The sequence below is a fragment of the Hyla sarda genome, chromosome 1, assembly GCF_029499605.1.
Source record: "Hyla sarda isolate aHylSar1 chromosome 1, aHylSar1.hap1, whole genome shotgun sequence".
In the NCBI taxonomy this organism is placed as follows: Eukaryota; Metazoa; Chordata; class Amphibia; order Anura; family Hylidae; genus Hyla; species Hyla sarda.
Window position 1 is genome coordinate 131,251,619 of NC_079189.1, and position 26,230 is coordinate 131,277,848.

At 44.8% G+C, this 26,230-nt stretch overlaps 1 protein-coding gene across 2 annotated transcripts in view; it reads left to right on the top strand.

The window, feature by feature from the left end:
- NAF1 (nuclear assembly factor 1 ribonucleoprotein) overlaps positions 1–26,230 on the top strand; it is a 128,799-nt gene that overhangs the window by 37,106 nt on the left and 65,463 nt on the right. For both annotated transcript variants that reach the window (XM_056561479.1, XM_056561487.1), the window contains exon 6: positions 21,382–21,542. In XM_056561479.1, the coding sequence (XP_056417454.1) occupies positions 21,382–21,542 (161 nt within the window). The remainder of the gene's footprint in view (positions 1–21,381; positions 21,543–26,230) is intronic.

Below are 26,230 nucleotides of genomic sequence, written 5' to 3' on the forward strand. Positions count from 1 at the left end.
GGGCATTTTAACCTCTTCAGGATGCAGGGCATATGCATCCTTAAGGACGTAGGGTGTATGGGTGTGCCCGTGGGAATTTCGGTCCCCGTCGCTAGACAGTCGGGGGCCGGAATGACTGCTGATATCTCTCAGCAGGCATCCCGTGCATCTGCCCCCCCCCCAATGTCGGCAATCACCAGTCAATTAAGACCGGCGATTTTCAGCGATTCCGGGTCATACGGTTCTCCGGTGACCCGGAAAATAAGGGGGATTGGGCTTGTCCAAGACAGCCCCGGTCCTCCTGAATGGATAGGAATTAGGTGCCAGGGGTGCCACCCCCCCTATCCCTGCTATTGGATGGTCAGAAGACTGACCAATAGCAGATCGGGGGCGGGGAGGTTAAAGTTCGATTCCCCCATTCTGCCCACCGACAGTAATCCGGGCAGAATGGAGGAACTGTAGCGTGACTGGCGGTGGTGAAGGTCCCTTACCTGCGATCGGCGGCGGGCGATGACTTGCGGCTCTCTGGTACAGACTACAGAAGCCGGTAAGTAGTTTTCTAGCAACATCTGGAGGGCTACAGTTTGGAGACCACGATACAGTGGTCTCTAAACTGTAGCCCTCCAGATGTTCCAAAACTACAACTCCCAGCATGCCCAGACAGCTGTTTGGGCGTGCTGGGATTTGTAGTTTTGCAAGATTGAGGGGTACAGTTTGGAGATCACTGTGCAGTGGTCTCTAAACTGTGGCCCCCTAGATCTTGAAAAACTACAACTAGTTATAGTTGCGTACCTCCAGCTGTTGCATAACAAAATTTTCCAACGTGCCCTTTGGCGATCAGTACATGCTGGGAGTTGTAGTTTTGCAACAGCTGTAAGCACACTGGTTGAAAAATACTGAGTTAGGCAACAGAACCTAACTGAAGGTTTTCCAACCAATGTGCCTCCAGCTGTTGCAAAAGTACAACTCCCAGCTTGAGGTCCCCCCCCCCCCCAATGTGAATGTACAGGGTACATTCACACGGGGCGGGTTTACAGCGAGTTTCCTGCTTCAAGTTTGAGCTGTGGCAAATTTTCCGCCGCAGCGAAAACTCCTAGCGGGAAACTCACCATAAACCTGCACCTGTGTGAATGCACCCTAAAAACACTACACTAACACGTAATTAAGGGTAAAACACTACATATACACCCCTTACACGGTCCCCCCCAATAAAAATGAAAAATGTATAGTACGGCAGTGTTTCCAAACCAGAGCCTCCAGCTGTTGCAAAACAACAACAACTCCCAGCATTTCTGGACAGCCACTGACTCTCCAGGCATGCTGGGAGTTTAGCAACAGCTTGCGGCACCCTGTTAGGGGTATTTTACGCCAGTGATTCCCAATGTCCACCCCTATGCAATCCCTAATCTAGTCCTGAAATGCGCATGGCGCTCTCTCAGTTCGGAGACGTGTCGTATTTCAAGGAAACAGTTTAGGGCCACATATGGGGTATTACTGTACTCGGGAGCAATTGCGTTACAAATTTTGAGGGGCTTTTTCTCCTTTTACCCTTATGAAAAGGAAAAGTTGGGGTCTACACCAGCCTGTTAGTGTAAAAAAAATTTACACAAACATGCTGGTGTTGCCCCATACTTTTTATTTTCACATTAGGTAAAAGGAAAAAAAGACCCCCCCCCCCCCCCCCCAAAATTTGTAACACAATTTCTCCTGAGTACGAAAATACCCTGCGTAAAATGCTCTGCGGGCGCACAACAAGGCTCAGGAGTGAGAGCGCACCATGTACATTTGAGGTCTAAATTGGTGATTTGCACAGGGGTGGCTGATTTTACAGCGGTTCTGACATAAATGCAAAAAAAAATACCCACTTATGACCCCATTTTGGAAACTAAACCCCTCACGGAACATAACAAGGGGTATAATGAGCCTTAACACCCCACAGGTGTTTGACCAATTTTCATTAAAGTTGGATGGGAAAATGAAGATGAAAATAGGAAAAAAGCCCCCCCCCCCCTAAATTTGTAACCCCATTACTTCTGAGTAAGAACATACCCCATATGTGGATGTAAAGTGCTCTGCAGGCAAACTATAATGCTCAGAAGAGAAGGAGCGCCATTGGGCTTTTGAAAAGAAAATTTGTCCGGAATTGAAGGCCACGTGTGTTTACACAGCCCCCATAGTGCCAGAACAATGGACCCCCCCCCCCCCCTACATGTGACCCCATTTTGGAAACTACACCCTCACGTAATGTAATAATGGGTACAGTGAGCATTTACGAACAGGTGTCTGACAGATTTTTGGGACAGTGGTCCGTGAAAATGAAACAGCCCACTGTTCCAAAGATATGTCAAAAATGCCAGTGGGATGTAAATGCTTACTGCATCCCTTATTAAATTCTGTGAGGGGTGTAGTTTCCAAAATGGGGTCACATGTCAGGGTGGGGGGGGGGTCCACTGTTCTGGCACCACGGCGGGCTTTGTAAATGCACAAGACTTCTATTCCAACCAAATCCTCTCTCCAAAAGGTCAATGGCTCTCCTTCTCTTCTGAGTATTGTAGTGTGCCAGCAGAGCACTTGAGGTCCACACATGGGGTATTCCCATACTCAGAAGAAGTGGGGTTACAAATTTAGGGGGGCATTTTCTCCTATTACCCCTTGTAAACATGTAAAATTTGGGGAAAAAAATGCATTTTAGTGACATTTTTTTTTTTCCCCATTTACACATCCGACTTTAATGAAGTCGTCAAACACCTGTGGGGTATTAAGACTCACTGTACCCCTTGTTACGTTCCCTGTGGGGTGTAGTTTCCAAAATAGTTTGTCATGTGGGTTTCTTGCGTGCGCACCTTCTCCCTTGTGGCGCAGTGGTGCCGAAAATGGTGCCCTGGGGCGGAACGAGCTGCATCTGCGCCAGACTCCCGTGCCTGCCGTGGAACTGCAAGCTGCGTGGGCCGGCTTGCTTAAGGTACCGTACCCTTTCCACCCCTCTGTTACCCCTTCTCAACCCTGTCCAATGTGCACCTCCCCACCACCACCGTCACCAAGTCCACACTCTAACCCCCCCCCCGTCACTCATGTTTTTTTCTTTTCTTTGCTCGTCAACCTTGGTAGGGGTGCCCTGCGGAAAAAAAAATTCCGAGATATACCCCGACCCGAAAAAGGTTGGGAAACACTGCCATAGGGGCTTCCTAAATGTGACATGCCCCCAAAAAACATTTCAACAAAATTTGCTTTCCAAAAGCCAAATGTGACTCCTTCTCTTCTGAGCATTGTAGTGCGCCCGTAGTGCACTTGACCTTCCACAAATGGGGTATTATCATACTCGGAAGAAATGGGGTTACAAATTTTGGGGGACATTTTCTCCTATTACCTCTTGTAAACATGTAAAATTTGGGGAAACAGCAATTTAGTGAAATTATTATTTTTTTTCATTTACACATCCTACTGTTAAAGAAAAGTCGCCAAACACCTGTGGGGTGTTAAGGATCACTGTACCCCTTGTTAAGTTCCTTGAGGGGTGTAGTTTCCAAAATAGTATGCCATGTGGGTTATTTTTTTTGCTGTTCTGGCACCATAGGGGATTCCTAAATGTGACATGCCCCCCAAAAACCATTTCAGAAAAACTCTCTCCAAAATCCCACTTTCGCTCCTTCCCTTCTGAGCCCTTTACTGCCGCCGAACACTTGACTTACACATATGAGGTATTTACTTACTCGAGAGAAATTGGGTTACAAATTTTGAGAGGATTTTTCTCCTTTTACCCCTTGTAAAAATAATAAAACTGGGTCTACAAGAACATGCGAGTGTAAAAAATTAAGATTTTGAATTTTCTCCTTCACTTTGCTGCTATTCCTGTGAAACACCTAAAGGGATAACACACTTACTAAATGTAATTTTAAATACTTTGAGGGGTGCAGTTTTTATAATGGGGTAATTTATGGGGTATTTCTAATATGAAGGCCCCTCAAATCCACTTCAAAACTGTTCCCTGAAAAATTCCAATTTTGAAAATTTTGTGAAAATAGGAAAATTTTCATGAAATTTTGGGATTTTTCACCAAGAAAGGATACAAGTAACAACAAAAATTTACTACTATGTTAAAGTAGAATATGTCACGAAAAAACTATCTTGGAATCAGAATAATCTGTAAAAGCATCCCAGAGTTATTAATGCATAAAGTGGCAGTGGTCAGAATTGAAAAAAAGGGCTCAGTCCTTAACCTCTGGTGCAGAGTACTCCTGCTTTGTCCTGCCTGCGCTGCAAAAAAAAATGAAAATAAACCATCACTAACCTTCCTGGGTTCCTGCGGAGCACCACTATAGCTGATCGGTCCTCCGGTCCATCTTCTTCATACTTCCGTGTGAGCGAAGCGTCACATGGCGCTCAGCCTATTATGGGCCGAGGCAGAATATCGCGGTGGCCGGCGATAGACTGAGCGCCATGTGACGCTTTGTTCACATGGAAGTATGAAGATGATGGACCGGAGGATTATCTGCGGGAACCCAGGAAGGTTAGTGATGGTTTATTTTCATTTTTCTTGCAGCCCGGGCAGGACGGAGCAGGAGTACTCTGCACCAGAGTACTCCTTTAAGGACTCGGACAATTTTATTTTTACGTTTTCGTTTTTCCTCCTCGCCTTCAAAAAATCATAACTTTTATATTTTCATCCACAGACTAGTATGAGGGCTTGTTTTTTGCACGACCAGTTGTCCGTTGAAATGCCATCACTCACTTTACCATAAAATGTATGGTGCAACCAAAAAAATACTACCGTATATACTAGAGTATAAGCCGAGTTTTTCAGCACGATTTTTCGTGCTGAAAACACCCCCCTCGGCTTATACTCGAGTGAACTCTCCACCCGCAGTGGTCTTCAACCTGCGGACCTCCAGAGGTTTCAAGACTACAACTCCCAGCAAGCCCGGGCGGCCTTCGACATCATCCAGCCCCCTCTCACCCCCTTTAGTTCTGTACACTACTCTCCTCCGCTCGGCGCTGGTCCGGTGCTGCAGGACTGTCCGGAGAGGAGGTCGTCCGGTGGGATAGTGGTTCCGGGCTGCTATCTTCACCGGGGAGGCCTCTTCTAAGTGCTTAGGGCCCGGCCCCAGAATAGTCACGTTGCCTTGACAACGACGCAGAGTTCCGTTCATAGCCAACGTACTTCTGCGTCATCGTCAAGGCAACGCCTCTATTCTGGTCCTGAAGCACGGAGAAGAGGCGCCCCCAGTGAAGATAGCAGCCCGGAACCACTATCCCACCGGACCACCTCCCCACCGGACAGTCCTGCAGCACCGGACCAGCGCCGAGCGGAAGCGAGTACTGTACAGAACTAAAGGGGGTGAGAGGGGGCTGGATGATGTCGAAGGCCGCAGTGGTCTTCAACCTGCGGACCTCCGGAGGTTTCAAAACTACAACTCCCAGCAAGCCCGGACAGCCGATGGCTGCTCGGGCTTGCTGGGAGTTGTAGTTTTGAAACCTCTGGAGGTCCGCAGGTTGAAGACCACTGAGGGCGGATGATTACAAGAGGATGATGAAGGGGGGGTGTGGGATGATGACAAGAGGATGATGAAGGGGGGGGTGGGATGATTACAAGGGGATGATGAAGGGGGGTGGGGATGATGAAGGGGGGGTGAGGGATGATTACAAGGGGATGATGAAGGGGGGTGGGGATGACGACAAGGGGATGATGAAGGGGGGGTGTGGGATGATGACAAGGGGATGATGACAGGTGATGATGATGAGGGTCTAGATGATGACAGGCGGTGATGATGATGAGGATGTTAATGACGGGTCTGGATGATGACAGGGGGGATGATGTATTTCCCACCCTAGGCTTATACTCGAGTCAATAACTTTTTCCTGGGATTTTGGGTTGAAATTAGGGGTCTCGGCTTATACTTGGGTCGGCTTATACTCGAGTATATACGGTATTTGTGTGGGGAAATTGAAAAGAAAACTGCAATTTTGCACATTTTGGAAGGTTTCGTTTAGGGATCGGCCGATTATCGGTATGGCCGATAATCACGATTTTGGGCATTATCGGTATCGGCAATTATCTTGCCGATAAGCCGATAATGCCCCACCGCACCGCGACCACCACCCCCTCGACCCGCCGCACCGCACCTCCGACCCACCGCACCGCGTCGCACCCCCCACCGTGATGCTAGGCGGTATACCGATATGGTTTTTTTCCCATACCGCTATACCGGTCGGGCCCCTCCCCCACCCTCCGAGTGAATAAAAAAATTAAACTTACCCGTAATGGGGGTGGTCCAGGCCATCCTTCCTTCATGTAGTGTCCGGGGGCGTTCCGGGTGGAGGGTGGTCCGGTCCGGGCTGTCCTTCTTCTCCCACGGTCGTCTTCTCCACTCCGGGCAGGCTCTGGCCTAGTATGCTGCATAGACGCCGCTACGCCGTGACGTCAGGTGCGTCGCTGCGCACGGGCGTCACTGCGCAGCGACGTCTATGCAGCGTACTAGGCCAGAGCCTGCCCGGAGTGGAGAAGAAGACCGTGGGAGAAGGACAGCCCGGACCGGACCACCCTCCACCCGGAACGCCCCCGGACACTACAGGAACGATGGATGGATGGCCCGGAGCACCCTGGCAGGTAGGGTAGAGAAGCGGGTGGTGGTGGCGGCGGCGGCGGCGGCGGCCCATGGCCCCGCAAAAGCCACTGCAGATCATTGATTTAAAGCGCCCGCTTTAAATCAATGATCTGCAGCGGTGTCGCAGGGGGTTAAATAGCCGATAACTTATACCGGAATATCGTATAAGTTATCGGCTATCGGCCCTAACCTGCACCGATTATCGGTATCGGCCCTAAAAAAACGATATCGGTCGATCCCTAGTTTCGTTTTCACGCCGTACAAATTACAGTAAAAATGAAGTGTTCTTTATTCTTTGGGTCAATACGATTAAAATGATACCCATAATAACATACTTTTCTATTACTGTTGCGCTTAAAAAAAAATCGCAAACTGTTAAACCAAATTTGTATGTTTAAAATCCCCCTATTTTGAAGACCTAGAACTTTTTTTCATTTTTCCATATAAGCGGCGGTATGAGGGCAAATTTTTTTGTGTCGGGAGCTGTACTTTTTATTGATACCATATTTGCTGATATAAAACTTTTTTAATACATTTTTTTATTAATTTTCTGGGGAATAAAATGTTATAAAAAAAAAAGCTGCTATTTTGGACTTTTTATTTTATTTTTTTTTTACATTCACGCCGGTCACCGTACGGTATCAACCTTTTAATATTTGGGATATTTACGCACACGGCGATACCAAATATGTATATAAATATTTTTTTACACTTTTTGGGGGTGAAATAGGGATCATGGGACAATTTACGTTTTTAGTGGGGGAGGGAGTTTTTCAATTTTTTTTTAACTTTATTTTTAACTTTTTTTAACTTTTATTTTTACACTTTAATAGTCCCCATAGGGGACTATTTATAGCAATCATTCGATTGCTAATACTGTTCAGTGGAGTCGAGGAGTTGGACGAAATTTTGGTACCTGGAGTCTGAGTCCGAATTTAGATTGGAATAAAAAAAAAATGCAAGTTTAAATTCACAAAAAGTTATAATTAAGGACTTCTCTACTGTAAGAATAAAGACCAATGCATGCAGTGCCTCACGTAAACGCAAAACGAACACGTTAAGTGACCATGAAGAAGCATGCTTTTCATGTGCTTCACTATATGGCACGCAATGCACAATTAGGAGTGGCAATACTTATACTTTCCATAGTGTTGTGTTCTGCTGTTACAGGGAACCCATGGGTAACCGAGCCTCTCACTGATAAGGGATTAAGTAAATATGTTTTTTGCAGGAATAGACACTTGTATAAGTGAAGGGAATGGAGGGTCAATAGTTCAAGACTGAAGCTGTAAACCATTGGAAAAACTGCTGTCATTCAGCTAAGGCTATAAAAACGTGTAAACTCCGATTGTTAGCTTAAACTTTAAACATGACTATGGGATTCTACTAGGGAAATCATGTTTTATAATAAATGCCCCTTCCTGGATCCTCTCACTGCCCTATCTTCAGCAGCAGATCAGCACCCAAAAAGGAGAAGGCAGCAGCTTCTGCCCAACTACCTCTCTCTGCTAGAAGAGCTTTGAAGAACTTGATGGAACAGCTTCTTGGATTCAACTGTTTAAGTGTTTATAAATACATTCGCATATTAATACAGAGGAGTCGGGGAGTCGGAAGTACAAAAAACTGCAGAGTCGGAACATTTATCTACCGACCGGGCGATCCGATCATCCATTTTAGTGTCCGCAATGCTGCAGATGCCGTGATCTGTATTGATCACGGCATCTGAGGGGTTAATGACAGACATCCGCGCGATCGTGAATGTCCACCATTACCGGCATCGCTCCAATGCTCGCGGTTATGTATAGGACATAAATGTACGTCCTGGTGCGTTAAGTACCAGGAAGTACATTTACGTCTGGTGTCGTTAAGGGGTTAAGGTGAAAAAGGGCTCAGTCCTTAAGGGCTTAATCCCTTAAGGACTGAGCGATTTCACGTTTTTGCTTTTTCGTTTTTTCCTCCTTGCCCTTCAAAAATCATAACCCTTTAAATTTTGCACCTAAAAATCTGTATTATGGCTTATTTTTTGCGCCACCAATTCTACTTTACAGTGAAATTAGTCATTTTACCGAAAAATCCAAGGTGAAACGGAAAAAAAATTCATTGTGCGACAAACTTGAAGAAAAAATGCCATTTTGTAAATACTGGGGGCTTCCGTTTCTACGCAGTACATTTTTCGGTAAAAATGATACCTTATCTTTATTCTGTAGGTCCATACGGTTAAAATGATACCCTACTTGTATAGGCTTGATTTTGTATTACTTCAGAAAAAAATCATAAATACATGCAGGAAAATTTATACGTTTAAAATTGTCATTTTCTGAGCCCTATAACTTTTTTATTTTTCTGTGTTCAGGGTGCTATGAGGGCTCATTTTTTGTGCCGTTATCTGTGATAAGTTTTTAGCGGTACCATTTTGGTTCTGATCAGACTTTTTTGATCACTTTTTATTCACTTTTTTGTGGTATGAAAAGTGATCAAAAATGCGCTATTTTGGACTTTGGAATTTTTTTGTGCGTACGCCATTGAACGTGCGGTTTTAAAAGCAGTATATTTTTATAATTCGGACATTTCCGCACGTGGTGATACCACATATGTTTATTTTTATTTACACTGTTTTATTTTGTTACTAGGAAATGCCGGGTGATTTAAACTTTTAATTCAGAAGGGAAAACCTGAAAGGGTTAACTTTTTTTTTTTTTTATCACTTTTTTTTTTGCGAGCTCATAGCTCCTATAGGGACCTATGAGCTTGCAATGGCTGATTGCATACACAGATTGTTGCCTTGCCATTGTGTAATCGGCGGTCGATTGCTCCAGCCTGTAACTCAGGCATGGAGCAATCAATCAGAGCTGCTGCATTGCCGTAGATTGTGATTTGCCATAGATTGTGATGGAGTGACTCAGCAGTTTTCCCTGCTCGAGCGCTCCGCCTCCATTACATTCTATAGGCTGACACTCGCACACCATCCCCCAACCATTGGTTCCTTGGGGTGTGTGCGAGTGTCACGTGGCACATTTAATCATCACGCATCGCAGCTCACGGCAGTCTCACTTGGGCTATCACAGGGAGAGGATCTCTCCCTGTGATAGCCGAAGCTGCACGGAGCTCTCATGGCCTATGTGGCTGCCAGCGCGCTTGATCGCCATCACTATCGGGATCCCTATGCCAGATAGCGCTGTCATCCAATTGCCTCCCGCCAGAGCGATCGGTCGACAGCGCTATCGGGATCCCTATGCCCAATAGCGCTGTCAACTGCTTGCCTCCCTGCCCGCTGCTCTACTCCCCTTCCCCTGTTAACTCTCAGGGAACGGGGAACAGAAAGTATAGCAGCGGGCGCAGCTAAAGTAGTACTGCGCAGCACTACACAAATAGCGTAGGTAGGTAGGTTGTAGGCATGCTGGGAGTTTTAGTTTTAGCTGTCTGGGCATGCTGGGAGTTGAATTCCTAAACTAAAACTCCCAGCATGCCTGGGCAGCATTTAGCTGTCTGGGCATGCTAGGAGCTGTAGTTCCCTGTAGTCCCTTCGTCTAATCTTAGCTAAACTACAACTCCCACCATGCCTGGGCAGCCTTTAGCTGTCTGGGCATGCTGGGAGTTGTAGTCCTACACTACAACTCCCAGCATGCCTGGGCAGTCTTTCGCTGTCTGGGCATGCTGGGAGTTGTAGTCCTAAAGACTGCCCAGGCATGCTGGGAGTTGTAGTGTAGGACTACAACTCCCAGCATGCCCAGACAGCTAAAGGCTGCCCAGGCATGCTGGGAGTTGTAGTTTAGCTTAGATTAGACAGCGAAGGGACCACAACTCCCAGCATGCCCACACAGTTGAAGGCTTCCCGGGCATGCTGGGAGTTGTAGTTTAACTGATGGGACCACAACTCCCAGCATGCCCAGACAGCTGAAGGCTGCGTGGTGATGCTGGGAGTTGTAGTGCAGTGAAAGGACCACAACTCCCAGCATGCCCAGACAGCTAAAGGCTGCCCAGGCATGCTGGGAGTTGTAGTTTTACACAGGTATAAAGTAGTTAGCATAGTGTTAGCGATTTTAGCGTAGTTAGCGTAGCGTAGTGTTAGCTCAATTTTAGCGTAGCTTTAGTTTAGTGTTAGCGCAGTTTTCAATTTTTTAGCGTAGCGTACTTTTAGCGTATTTAGCGTAGTGTAGTGTTAGTGCAGTTTTAGCGTATTTAGTGTAGTGTAGTGTTAGCGCAGTTTAGTGTATTTAGCGTAGTGTAGTGTTAGCGCAGTTTTAGCATATTTAGCGTAGCGTATTGTTAGCGCAGCGTAGTGTTAGTCCAGTTCTAGCATAGTTGGCGTAGTTGTGCACGGGTGTAATGTAGCTAACTTAGTTTTACAGGCAGATTAAGTGTAGTTTAGATAGTCCATAGTGGATACACTTTATCTGCCTGTAAAACTAAGTTAGCTACACTACACCCGTGTACAACTACGCCAACTATGCTAGAACTGGACTAACACTACTCTGCGCTAACAATACGCTATGCTAAATATGCTAAAACTGCGCTAACACTACACTAAATACACTTAAACTGCACTAACACTACACTACGCTAAATACACTAAAACTACGTTGGGTGTAGCTTAGCTTAGTAATAAAGTAAAGTGGCTACAACTCCCAGCATGCCCAGACAGCCAAAGGCCGTCCAGGCAGGATGGAAGTTGTAGTTTTGCAAAAGTAGCAGAGGCAGTTGCGCTCTGCTACGTTAATGCAGTATACAGCCATTTGTATAGATGGCTGGATACGGTGATCACAAGGCCACTTACCCACCTCTGTTGCTGCTCCGTCACTGGATGTGTAGCAATGCAGGAAGATGGCAGAGCTGGTGGTAAGTTAGGCTCTCCAGGTACTAATCCATTTTTTTGTGTTTTTCTTCTCATTTCAGATACGTGAATGCGGAGGACTACTTCGGAATCGGTGGATTACGACGATGACCTGCATTTTTTCTTTTCTTTTAATAAAATGGTTAACGAGGGCTGTGGGGGAGTGTTTTTTCTAATTAAAAAGTTTTAACTTGTGTGTGCTTTTTTTTTTACTTTACGGGCTTAGTAGTGGAAGCCGTCGTGTAGAGTCCATTACTAAGTCGGGGCTTACCGTTAGCCCCAAAAACAGCTAGCGCTAACCCCGAATTATTACCCCGGTATCCAACGCCACAGGGGTACCGGGAAGAGCCAATACCAACAGGCCTAGAGCACCAAATATGGCGCTCTTGGGCCTAGGCGGTAACAGGCTGGCATTATTTAGGCTGGAGAGGGCCAGTAACAATGGTCCCTGCCCACCCTGGTAACGTCAGGCTATTGCGGTTTTGTGTGCATTTGGCTGAAAATGAAAAGACTGGGAACCACACGTGTTTTTTTTTTTTATTAAAAAAAAAAAAAAGTGTGTGGTTCCCCGCCTTTTCATTTTCAGCCAAATACCAACCAAACAGCAACAGCCTGACATTACCAGGGTGGGCTAGGACCATCGTTACTGGCCCTCCACAACCTAAATAACGCCAGAATGTTACCACCTAGGCCCAAGAGCGCCATATTTGGCGCTCTAGGCCTGTTGGTATCGGCTCTTCCCGGTACCCCTGTGGCAGTGGGTACTGGGGTAATAATTGGGTGTAAGCGCTAGCTGTTTTTGGGGCTAACTCTAAGCCCCGACTTAGTAGTGGACTCTGTCTACAAGAGGGCTTCCACTACTAAGTCTGTACAGTAATAACAAAGAAAAAAAGCACACACAAGTTAAAACATTTTTGTTAGGAAAAACACTTCCCCACAGCCCTTGTTAACCATTTTATTAAAAGAAAAGAAAAAAATGCAGGTCATCGTCGTAGTCCACCGATTCCGATGTAGTCCTCCGCATTATTGTATCAGAAACGAGAAGAAAAACACAAAAAAAAATGGGTTAGTACCTGGAGAGCCTAACTTACCATCCCCGTTCCAGCTCAGTCATCTTCCTGCATTGCTAAAAGTCCAGTGACGGAGCAGGAACGGAAGTGGGTAAGTGGCCTTGTGATCACCGTATCCAGCCATCTATACAGGTGGCCGTATACTACATTAACGTAGCAGAGCGCAACTGCCTCTGCTACTTTTGCAAAACTACAACTTCCATCCTGCCCAGACAGCCTTTGGCTGATTGGGCATGCTGGGAGTTGTAGCCCCTTCACTTTATGACTAAGCTAAGCTACACCCCACGCTACACTCTCTAAACTACACTTCATCTGCCTGTAAAACTAAGTTAGCTACACTACACCCGTGTACAACTACGCCAACTATGCTAGAACTGGACTAACACTATACTACGCTAACTACTCTGAGACTACGCTGCGCTCACTCCTCTAAGACTACGCTAACAATACGCTACACTAAATACGCTAAATCTGTGCTAATGCGACACTACACTAAGTACATTAAAACTGCGCTAAAACTAAGCTACGCTAAATATGCTAAAACTGCGCTTACACTACGCTAAATACACTAAAACTACACTAAAACTGCGCTAACACTAAGCTACGCTAAATACACAAACTGAGCTAACACTAAGCTACGCTACAACTGCGCTAACACTACGCTATGCTAAATACGCTACAACTGCGCTAACACTATGCTACGCTAAAAACTGTAAAACTGCGATAACACTAAACTAAAGCTACGCTAAAATTGAGCTAACGCTACGCTAACTACGCTAAAATCGTTCAAACACTACGCTAACTACTTTATACCTGTGTAAAACTACAACTCCCAGCATGCCTGGGCAGCCTTTAGCTGTCTGGGCATGCTGGGAGTTGTAGTCCCTTCGCTGTCTAATCTAAGCTAAACTACAACTCCCAGCATGCCTGGCCAGCCTTTAGCTGTCTGGGCATGCTGGGAGTTGTAGTCCTAAACTACAACTCCCAGCATACCTGGACAGTCTTTAGCTGTCTGGGCATGCTGGGAGTTGTTGTCCTAAACTACAACTCCCATGCTGGGAGTTGTGGTGCCTAAACTATGCTAAATTACAACCTACACTAATCTACCTACCTACGCTATTTGCGTAGTGCTGCACATGCGCAGTACTACTTTAGCTGCGCCCACTGCTCTACTTTCTGTTCCCCGTTCCGTGAGAGTTAACAGGGGCAAGGGAGGCAAGTGGTTGACAGAGCGATCGCGCTGGCGGCAGGCTGGCGGCCACAGAGGCCATGAGAGCTCCGTGCAGCTTCGGCTATCACAGAGAGAGATCCTCTCCCTGTGATAGCCCAAGTGAAACTGCCGTGAGCTGCGATGTGTGATGATTAAATATGTCACGTGACACTCAATTCTCCTCCACAAATAATATATTTTTTTTATTCAGCCGTACATTTTATAGTCAAATAAAAGATATAATTACAAAGTTCAATTGGTGGAGCAAAAAACAAGCCTTCATATGGGTTTGTGGATATAAAAATAAGGATTATGGCTCTTCGAAGGCGAGGAGCAAAAAAAAGTAAATACAAGATTGAAATTGTGCCCTAAAGGCCAAAATGGGCTGTGTCCTTAAGGGGTTAAACATTTAATGACTATGCCTGTTTTGAACTTGAAGGGTTATTCCAGCCAAAGACCTCTTATGTATGATAAGATGCCTGATCGCAGGGGGGCCTGCCACTGGTTCTCCAGTCTCAGAAACCTCTGTGTTTCCATGACTGGAGACGTGATGTCACGCCACACCCCCCTCCATTCATGTCTATAGGAGGGGGCCTGATAGCCGTCACACCCCCTCCCATAGATATAAATAGAGGAGGCATGGCATGACGTCACAAGAGGGCGAGACAGAGGTTTCAGAGGCTGGAAGAGCAGCCCCGAATAGAATGTGGATGCTGCACGCATAAGATGCCCCCCGCGATCAGACATTTTATCTAGGTAAGCATTAAAGGAATACCCCTTTAATGCTTTAAAGGTGTACTCCGGTGAAAACCTTTTTTCTTTTAAATCAACTGGTGCCAGAAAGTTAAACATATTTGTAAATTACTTCTATTAAAAAATCTTAATCCTTCCAGTACCTATTAGCTGCTGAATGCTACAGAGGAAATTCCTTTCTTTTTGGAACACTAATGACATCACGAGCACAGTGCTCTCTGCTGACATCTTTGTCCCTTTTAGCAACCGTGCATAGCAGATGTATGCTAATGGCAGCATGGTGGCTCAGTGGTTAGCACTGCTGCCTTTCAGTGCTGGGGCCTTGGGTTCAAATCCCACTAAGGACAACAATAAATAAATAAAGACTTATTATTATGTCAGCAGAGAGCACTGTGATGTGATGTCATTAGAGAGCATTCCAAAAAGAAAATAATTTCCTCTGTAGTGTTCAGCAGTTAATAAGTACAGGAAGGAATAAGATTTTTTAATAGAAGTAATTTACAAATCAGTTTAACTTTCTGGCACCAGTTGATTTATTAAAAAAAAAAAAAAAAAAAAATTTCACCGGAGTACCCCTTTAACCCCTTAAGGACGCAGGACGTAAATGTACGTCCTGGTGAGGTGGTACTTAACGCACCAGGACGTACATTTACGTCCTAAACATAACCGCGGGCATCGGAGCGATGCCCGTGTCATGCGCGGCTTATCCCGGCTGCTGATCGCAGCCAGGGACCCGCCGGCAATGGCCGACGCCCGCGATCTCGCGGGCGTCCGCCATTAACCCCTCAGGTGCCGGGATCAATACAGATCCCGGCATCTGCGGCAGTTTGCGATTAAAATGAACGATCGGATCACCCGCAGCGCTGCTGCGGGGATCCGATCATTCATAACGCCGCACGTAGGTCCCCTCACCTTCCTCCGTGCGGCTCCCGGCGTCTCCTGCTCTGGTCTGTGATCGAGCAGACCAGAGCAGGAGATGACCGATAATACTGATCTGTTCTATGTCCTATACATAGAACAGATCAGTATTAGCAATCATGGTATTGCTATGAATAGTCCCCTATGGGGACTATTCAAGTGTAAAAAAAAATGTAAAAGTAAAAGTAAAAAAAAAGTGAAAAATCCCCTCCCCCAATAAAAAAGTAAAACGTCCGTTTTTTCCTATTTTACCCCCAAAAAGCGTAAAAAACATTTTTTATAGACATATTTGGTATCGCCGCGTGCGTAAATGTCCGAACTATTAAAATAAAATGTTAATGATCCCATACGGTGAACGGCGTGAACGAAAAAAATTTTTAAAAGTCCAAAATTCCTACTTTTTTAATACATTTTATTAAAAAAAAAATTATAAAAAATGTATTAAAGTTTTTTATATACAAATGTGGTATCAAAAAAAAGTACAGATCATGGCGCAAAAAATGAGCCCCCATACCGCCGCTTATACGGAAAAATAAAAAAGTTATAGGTCATCAAAATAAAGGGATTATAAACGTACTAATTTGGTTAAAAAGTTTGTGATTTTTTTTTAAGCGCAACAATAATATAAAAGTATATAATAATGGGTATCATTTTAATCGTATTGACCCTCAGAATAAAGAACACATGTCATTTTTACCAGAAATTGTACGGCGTGAAAACAAAACCTTCCAAAATTTGCAAAATTGCGTTTTTCGTTTTAATTTCCCCACAAAAATAGTGTTTTTTGGTTGCGCCATACATTTTATGATATAATGAGTTATGTCATTACAAAGGACAACTGGTCGCGCAAAAAAAAAGCCCTCATACTAGTCTGTGGATGAAAATATAAAAGAGTTATGATTTTTAGAAGGCGAGGAGGAAAAAATGAAAACGTAAAAATTAAATTGTCTGAGTCCTTAAGGCCAAAATGGTCTGAGTCCTTAAGGGGTTAAGTGGTAATAACTTTCAAATGCTTTTACTGAGCAAAACTATTCTGCAATTTTTTTTTTATTATTTTTTTTTATAGGACATATACTTTATATTCGTAGTACATTTTTGTTCATACATGCAGAGTTTTTTGTGAAATAATGTTAAATCTGCTTATTTCTAGATTTTAAGTTCTTTACATGGCATTTTTGGCATTCACTGTGCCATAAAAATGACATTGTTTTTATGTTCTTGGTCTGTTCGATTATGGCGATAACCAATGAATATAGTTTTTGAGGTTTTTTCCTTGCCATGTTCAGACGACCGTAATTTATTGAAAAACACTTTATTTTTATACTTTTTTTTTACATCTGATGCTTTTATGCTATGCTGCAGTACAACTGTCAGTATACAGGGTGGGCCATTTATATGGATACTAGAGATGAACGAATTTACAGTAAAGATTCGTCACAAACTTCTCGGCTCGCCAGTTGATGGCTTATCCGGCATAAATTAGTTCAGCTTTCAGGTGCTCCAGTGGCCTGGAAAAGATGGATACAGTCCTAGGAAAGAGTCTCCAAGGACTGTATCCACCTTTTCCAGCCCACAGGAGCACCTGAAAGCTGAACTAATTTATGCAGGATAAGTAATCAACTGCCGAGCCGAGAAGTTCGTGACGAATCAAATTTACTGTAAATCCGCTCATCTCTAATGGATACACCTTAATAAAATGGGAATGATTGGTGATATTAACTTCCTGTTTGTGGCACATTAGTATATGTGAGGGGGGGAAACTTTTCAAGATGGGTGGTGACCATGGCGGTCATTTTGAATCCAACTTTTGTTTTTTCAATATTTCACAAGAAACACAATGATGTGCTTGGTTTCAATGTAACTTTATTCTTTCATGAGTTATTTACAAGTTTCTGACCACTTATAAAATGTGTTCAATGTGCTGCCCATTGTGTTGAATTGTCAATGCAACCCTCTTCTCCCACTCTTCACACACGGATAGCAACACTGCAGGAGAAATGCAAGCACAGGCTTCCAGTATCCGTAGTTTCAGGTGCAGCAGAATGGGCAAAACAAAAATTGGAACAGGACCCTCAGTTTACGCAGAAGATTTTGTTCAGTGATGAGGCAAACTTTTATGTGAATGGTGAAGTTCACAAACAAAACCACCGCTATTGGTCTGACACTAACCCACATAAGACTATGGGGTACAAAAATAGTGGGGCCATTCTTCATCAATGGAAACCTCAAGGCCACTAGATATGCGAAATTGCTACATGATGATGTGTTTCCCTCTTGATGCACTGAAGCTGGCACTTTCCCTGAGTATTTCCAGGAAGATGGTGCACCACATTATGGGTGTTATTTCCGAGCATTCCTAGATGAACCGTTTCCTGGAAAGTGGATTGGTCGTCGTGGGCCAGTTGAATGGCCCCCAAGGTCTCCCGATCTGACCCCCTTAGACTTTTATCTTTGGGGTCATGTGAAGGCAATTGTCTATGCTGTGAAGATGCGAGATGTGCAGCACCTGCGGTGTTGCTATCAGTGTGTGAAGACTGGGAGAAGAGGGTTGCATTGACAATCCAATACAATGGGCAGCACATTGAACACATTTTATAAGTGGTCAGAAACTTTTAATTTTTTTGAGATATTTTGAGAGCTGAGAAGGTCATAAGTTAAGCAGCGTTATTACAAATCAGGCTTTCTACTTGTGCGTGGTGGCTAATTCCTTAACTCAAGAACCTTTACCATACCAGTTGAAATCCCTTGGGTTCCTGGAAATGTGCAAGGCAGTGAGCTCAAAATTGTAAAGGTTCTCCTGAGGATTTGTATCTTATTATTTTACAAAACCAAAACTTGGCAGACCTTAATTTTTCATTTGAATGTCATCTGTTTTATGATATCTTGTTTATTTTTCTGAAGACAAGGATTCAGATGAGGTTTTTGCTCTCAGATTGCTACCCACATATTTCATGCAGGGACATGACAATATATTTTGGTGCTTTAGCCAAATAGGGCAAATTGTAACTCATTTTGTAGAGTCAATTTGAAACAACCTTTAGTCAGTAAAATCCACTTTAAAGGGGTACATTATTTTATAAATCAACTGTTGCCAGAAAGTTAAACAGAATTGTAAATTACTTCTATTTAAAAATCTTAATCCTTCCAGTACTTATCAGCTGCTGTATGTTCCACAGGAAGTTCTTTCCTTTCTGTCTGACCACAGTGCTCTCTGCTGACACCTCTGTCTATTTTAGGAACTGTCCAGTGTAGGAGCAAATCCCCAAAGCAAACCTAGCCTGCTCGGGACAGTTCCTAAAATGAACAGAGGTGTCAGCAGAGAGCACTGTGGTCAGACAGAAAGAAAATTCAAAAAGAAAAACTTCCTGTGGAGCATACAACAGCTGATTAGTACAGGAAGGATTAAGAATTTTGTTTAATCGAAGTCCTTTACAAATCTGTTTAACTTTCTGGCCCCAGTTGATTAAAAAAAAAAAATAAAAATGTTTTCCAGGGGAGTTCCACTTTAACGGCTTGAACATAGCCGGCTAGTGACTAAGTGTGGGCCATTTCCCACATGTATATGTTTATCTATTTAATCCAGTTAGAAAGCACATGCATGCAGAAATTTGGCTGAATGTGGTCACTACCTGATTGTGTTCAAGTGAACATGTCCACTATATAGTAACATTTCATTTTCCACACACAAAGAAAAAAAAACAATGTCCTGTATATCTTTAAATGATCTAAATGAAGCTTACCTGGGCCAGCACATAGAAACAGCCATATTTGACTCATGCAATCTAAGGATGAGTTAATGTAGGCTTCCATGGCTGTATAAAGAAGATTGTATTTAAGGTTTTCATTGGTAATTTTACCTACATGAGAAACTTTTTAGAAATGTGCTTTCTTTTTTATTTTATTTTTTTTTATTTTTTATTTTTACTAGTTGCAGCATTTTATATTTCAGGCCTTCCTAGTCTATAATATTTTTTTGGCAGCACTTATGACTGTCTTCTCATGATGTAGCTATTTTCATGCTTTCCTGCTTGTCAGTTGTTTGATACAGCTAATGAAAGTGATAAGAAGAAAAAAATCCACCCGCTCTGATCAGTCCCCTATAACAAAGGCTATTCCTGAAATCAAATCCGGTCATGTCAACTGTGACCAGTGATGTATGTTCTCCATGCTCCTAAAACAGCACCAGATGGCTGCCATCTACCAAGAAATCTTAGTGTACCTGCGGTTTGCAATAACATTTTATTTTATTGTGGATAATAAAATATATGTATATTTTTTATATACATTGGTTAACGAATGTGTATATTTATTTTTGGGTGCAAAAATGCTGCCCCTGCAGCTTTCGCCTGTGTGGCTCTGTGAGGAGACCAAATAGGGGAAATGTGGGCAGGACAAGAAGGGCTCTGTGCAGGCTCCCAACTTGTAAACCAGCCTGTGGTGTGTGCCGGTATTGTGTCATAGAGGCACAGAGCCCTGCATGTTGTATTTTGTCTCTGCATACAGGCAATAGCTACAGGGACAAGCCAGGATTTTTTTTTTCACCCCAAAAATGTACACATTTTATATTTGTTTTGTTTTTTAACCAATGTATATTACAAATATGCATGTAATGTTATGATCTACATTATATAAAAACATTTTTGCAGTTGACTTTTAATTGTTGCCTTTTTAACTTTTTTTTTCTTATTTATTACATTACTTCTTCCCTTCTGCATAATGTATTTGTCTCATTTGTTCCCTAAGCATTATCATAGAGAAAAAATTCTTACTGCAAATATGTTCATTTTTCCCTTCTGTATACGAACAGGAAGTCAGCATAGACCAAAATTTAAAATATTCTATTACAAGAACACAGACCATTTGTTCACCTTAACCATACAGTCTAAGGGCTTATTACGTGGAGTGATTATTGGCGGAACATGCTCATATTGCCTTAGGGTCAGTGATCAGCCAACTGACAAGCAAACACTGGTTTTCTCGGCTGATAACATAATTTTGCTTTTCGGATGCACTTTTCTCTTTGCAATAGGGAATGTTCAACCAATGAATGATGGAAGCAAAGAACTGCATATTCAGTCCAGCAATTGTTCATGTGGCCCTCATGACACGATGGGCAAGTCATGTAATAAAATGAGTCCACTATCACTGATCTACAAGTTCAGCACGGTCATGCTATCTAATATGGCTCTTAGACTATGTCCAAATATTTTTTGTCCTTCATATGCGATATATGCACTGGGAATACTTACTTAAAGTTCATTTCTATTAGACCTATGTTTAGGGTACTAGCTGACATGTCATCTTCCATCTGTATTGAAAAGCTTAGTAAGTGAAAATTTTAAATGTGTGCCAAGCTGTATATGTGACAACTATCCAAAATTGTGCCAGAACAAAATGTGAAGATATCAAAGGTTTGCATACCTAGGACAGCAACAGGCTAAACTGTTTCTATCCTTATGTTAATCTTTCCCTTACAATGCCACAGTGGTCTGCCTTGCAGAACAAGAGCTACTTGTTAGCATATTCTTAAAAGGGTACTCCGACCCTAGACATCTTATCCGCTATTAGATGTCTAATTGCTGGGGTCCTGCAGCTGGGACCCCCACGATCTCTGTGCAGTATCCGGCATTCGTGGAGCTGGGGGTCGTCACCTCACGACCACACTCCTTGTGACATCACACCACACCCCCTCAATGAAAGTCTATGGGAGGGGTGTGACTGCTGGCACGCCCCTCCCATAGACTTGCATTGAGAGGGCATGGTGTGATGTCACCAGGAGAGTGGCCATGATGTCACGACCCCCCTCCAAGCATTCAGAACAAAATGTTACCAAGGCTAGGGCAGCGGAGTACCCCTTTCAGGATAAAGTAGTGCAGAAGTTTAAAGCAGGTAGTAGATGAAGTGTGTTTTAACATGGCTATGCGGTGCATCGTAACAGCCATACAATTATATGTATTTAAAGGCTCTTGACAACAAAAGTCAGCAACTAATTTAATTTTGTTTGTGTGTCTCTCACAGATATTTGAGATATTTGGACCTGTACCACACCCATTTTATGTGGTCCGCTTTAATTCTAAAGACCATATTGAATCCAAAGGAATCAAGATAAAAGATGCCATGTTTTTTGCTCCATCTGTTGAGGACTTTACACAGTATATAATCCCGGATGCGTTGAAAAGGTATGTGATCATTTGACATATAAAGAACACTTTTTCAATGGGATGTAAAGCTTTTTAAAGTTGATTTATCTTTCCTTAGGATAGGAGGATTATGTTAAAGCTCCTTTTATACATTTATGGAAGGGACACATGTAACTCCTAACTGCTGTTGGCACATCCGCAATGTGAAATAAGCTGCGGATGCGCCAACAGCAGTTACAAGGATAAGCTCCCTGCTGTGGCCAGGGAGCTCTTTGTGTCCACTCGTAGCAGCAGATTTCCCGCTGCGCATCTGCTACAAGCAGGAACTGAGCCTAAAGCAGGAAATCCACCACTGAGTGGCCACACAGAGCTACTCAGCCACAGCAGGGAACTCTCTTTTGTGACTGCCGTCGGCACATCCTCATTGTGAAAAGCACTATGCACTACGTGTGACCCTAATCTTATAATGGATGTGATGACCATTTACCCTCCCTGACTGTATACTTGTAGCCTTAGAAGAATATAAAGATGAGGATTCTTACATGGTAATCAGAGTAGGCAAAGATGGTACTGGCTTCAGCTGCCCATGTGATGCTGTGCTGATGCATTATGGGATTAATAGCAGATTTGAATGAGCGAGAATGCAGTTTGAAATCTGAAAGTCAAGAATCCGTCTGATCAAAAGTCACATGCTCTTGCTGCAGTAATGTAATGTGTGGATACAGCAAGCCTGGAATGATACAGATGACACTGCAGAAAAAGTGGAGGTGATGGTGTCCATTATATGGGCAAAAAACTTTCCTTTTATGGGTCATATGTTTTCACGCTTGGATCTGTCCAAAAAAAAAAAAAAAACATTCAATGCTACTATGTACTCAATGATGAGTAAATTGGGGAAGTGCTTTATTTACATATTAACCCCTCCAAGACCACAGCAACTCTTTTCCCCTGTAGCTTTTTGCTTTGTCTTAAAACAATATGAGGAACCCAGATGGAGGATTAAAATTAAAGGGGTATTCCAGGAAAAAACTTTTTTTTCTTATATCAACTGGCTCCAGAAAGTTAAGCAGATTTGAAAAAGACTTCTATTAAAAAAATCTTAATCCTTTAAATAATTATCAGCTGCTGAAGTGAAGTTGTTGTTTTCTATCTGGCAACAGTGTTCTCTGCTGACATCTCTGCTTGTCTCGGGAATTGCACAGAGTAGAAGAGGTTTGCTATGGGGATTTGCTTCTAAACTGGGTGGTTCCCTAGACACGTGTCATCAGAGAGCACTTAGACAGAAAAGAACAACTCAACTACAGCAGCTCATAAGTACTGAAATGATTAAGATTTTTTTATAGAAATAATTAAAAAAATCTGTAACGGGGGCGTGGCTTGGCGGTTGAGATGAGCGGTCGCACGCTGTGAGTGCTCCCGCTTAGAACCTGCATTTAACTTATCCTGAGGTGAATCCTGGAGTCCCTGACCCCACAGACTCGGTTGAGGACCCGCATTATGGCCTCTAAACAAGACCCGACGAGAAACAAGGATCGACCGGCCGTGGAAAAGCTCCGGGACTATGCCCGCGCAGTCAGGCAAGATGGCGCCGCTCAGGCCGGGGCGCGTGTTCCACCAGCGGCTGCGGAGGAAGGAGAGGCTTCACATCGTGAAGAGGGCGCTGATTCTACTGACCTTACCCTTCGGGAGGTGAGCGATACCCTCCTGATGGCGATCCAGACATGCCGCACTTCTCTCACCGGCAAGCTTGAAGAGGTCAGGGTGGACGTGGGCCTCCTAAGGCAGGACTTTCAGACCTTGAGGGAGCGGGTGACGGAGACTGAGACACGCATCTCCACCCTGGAAGACACGGTACAGCCTCTACCCTCTTCACTCCGCGAGGTCCGGGAGCAACTGGATTTGGCCCGTCAGAAGAATGACGACCTCGAGAACCGGCTGCGCCGGAATAACATTAGAGTGATCGGTCTTCCTGAGCGGGCGGAGGGTCAGAACCCGGGGGCCTATGTGGAGTCCTGGATCAAAGAGCTCTTTCCGGATGCCCCCTTCTCAGCTGCTTACGCCGTGGAGAGAGCACACCGAGTACCATCTAAGCCTCCGATCCCTGGAGCGCCTCCTCGTCCTCTATTGGCGAGGTTTCTCAACTGCAATGATCGGGACTTGATCCTCCGCTCTGCCCGGCGGCTGCCGGAAATCATAGTGCAGAACGCAAAGGTGTCCATTTTCCCGGACTTCTCCTCTGATCTTCAACGCAAGAGGGCCTCGTTTACTTCTATCAAGGCGCGGCTGAGAGAGAGAGGGGTACCATACTCCATGGCATACCCTGCCCGGTTGAGGATCGTGGATGGTGACCGGGCGGTTTTCTTTACTTCCCCGCAGGATGCGGATGACTGGCTACGGCGCCGACGTTGATCCGGATCCTGTAGGTGACCCCGGATTACGTGGTGAGATGGAGATGCTGGTACAGGACCTCCTGCCATGACCTTTACCCTCCCTCTCCTTGCCTCTATCCCCCTGTATGGCCCCGGTCTCCTGGACCCCTTTGCGGAGCTCAAGGTACTGTGCTTCCTCCTCCCCCCTCCCCGGGAGCCTAGTCTCCCCAGGCCCTCCACTCTCCCCATGCACCTAATGCCTCCCTGATGATCCCAGGCCTTACCTCTCCCTTCCCTCGCCCCCATCCTGTTGCTTACTTTGGACTGCTGTGTGCCCTGATTCAGGACTGTTCCTCCGGGACTGTATGAGGGCCCTACCCTGACCCTCTGAAGGGATTTACTCTGTACCTCTCCAGTCTACCTTCCACGTCACCCTGTCCCTTTTCCCTGGGTCGGTTCATTTTTTTTTCCCTTTTTTTTATTTTTTATTTTTGAGTCACAGACTTGGAGGACGTCGGCCGCTGGACTACTAGTACACGATCTCTATCTGGTCTCCTTCCCCCCTCCCTGATGTGCCATTTCCCCCCCCCCCCCCCTTCCCGTTCTCCCTTCCTAACCAAACCCCCCCCCCCATTTTAGTGCCTTAGGCCTTTTGTTCCTCGACTACCTGGACTGTCCCTTGCTGTGTGACTCCTGTTTGCTGGGATTATTATTTTTTTGTTTTTTCTTTTTTATTTTTTTCCATTTGTGGGGGGGTCGGGGTGGCGAGTGGACAATCTCCTGAGTAGGGGATGGGATTTACTGTTGATCATATGTATTTTCTCATTTTCTATTTCCTCTCTCTTTCTCCTGCTTCCCCTATCCTTCTCTCCTTCGTAAGACCCTCCCTCCACCCCCTGTTCTTCCCCCTCCCGTCCCCCCTCTCTCTCCTTCCTCTCTCCTTCCTCTCTCCTTCCTTTTCTCTTCCTCCCTTTCCCCTTCTCCCCCCCCCCTCGTTTTTTATTTTTTTTTTCCTGTATTCTCCTCCACTTCTTCTCTCGGGTCCCAGTTGGACTAATATTCTCCTACTGATTGATGAACATACTCAGGGTTCTCCACTGTTAGCATGTATGAGCAGGTTCTCCCCACTAGATGGAGCTGTTGCTCCACTGATGCTTATGCAACACTGGTATAGATATGTTTACTGTTTGATTTATTTACTGATCCCCTACTTAGTTTGGGGTTTCATTTTGCCTCCACGATACCTACCCGCGAGGTCGCCTATTAGTAGGGTTTTTTGTCTAACCACTTCAGTACTACGGTCTATATATGGTCCCGCGCATCCCTGTCAGTATTTCTCACCCCGGCTGGGGCATGTATGTCTTCTCTGTCTTTACCTCTCCCCCTGCTGTTTTACGTGTTGTCTCTTCTTATGGCTGATATTAAGATAATGTCATGGAATGTTAGAGGAGCACGCACCCCGCGCAAGCGCACTATGATATTCTCCCATATTAGGAAGTATCAGCCTCATATTGTGGCACTGCAGGAGACACATCTTACTCCAGATAGAGCTGGACAGTTTTCTAAACCCTGGGTCCAATGGTCCTTGCACTCCTATCACACGTCCTTCTCAAGGGGGGTTTCCCTACTGGTTAGCCGGAGAGTAAGGTGGGACCCGGTTACAGTACGTAAGGATTCACAGGGTCGTTTTATCTTTGTATACGCATTTTTAAATAATGTGCCTTTTGTCTTCTTATTCATATACAACCCTCCCCCTGCCTCTATGGATATACTCCATAAGGCGGTTACCTTCGCAGCTAGTTATCCCTCTGCCCGTGTCCTCTGTATGGGGGACTTCAACATGGTACCGAATCCGTCCCTAGATCGTCATAGCCCCAGGGGGGTCCCGGTGGGAGTTGGGGGTGGCCCTTTATCGCTGTTTTTGGAGGAGGTTGGATGGGTAGACATTTTTAGGGCCAGGTACCCTCAGGCTAGGCAATACTCTTGTCACACTCTGGGCAGAAATGCGCTGTCCAGGATTGACCTTGCATGTGGCAACTCGCTCCTTCTTCCCCAAGTTTCAGCGGTTTCCTATGAACCGAGGGCTATATCAGACCATTCCCCCCTAATGCTTGATGTCTCCATGGTAGATCCTGGTTCACCGCGGAGGTGGAAAATCCACCCTTTCTGGCTGGAACAGATAGGCTCCTGCGACCGTATTCCGGACCAGCTTCGAGTCTTTCTTGAGGCTAATTCCCCTGGGAGTTCCCCCATCCTGGTATGGGAGACACTGAAGGCGTATTTGAGGGGGTGCTTGCGCTCCACTATCTCCTTTCTCAAAAAGTCAGCGTCTAGGCGGGAGGAGGAGCTGGCTGGACG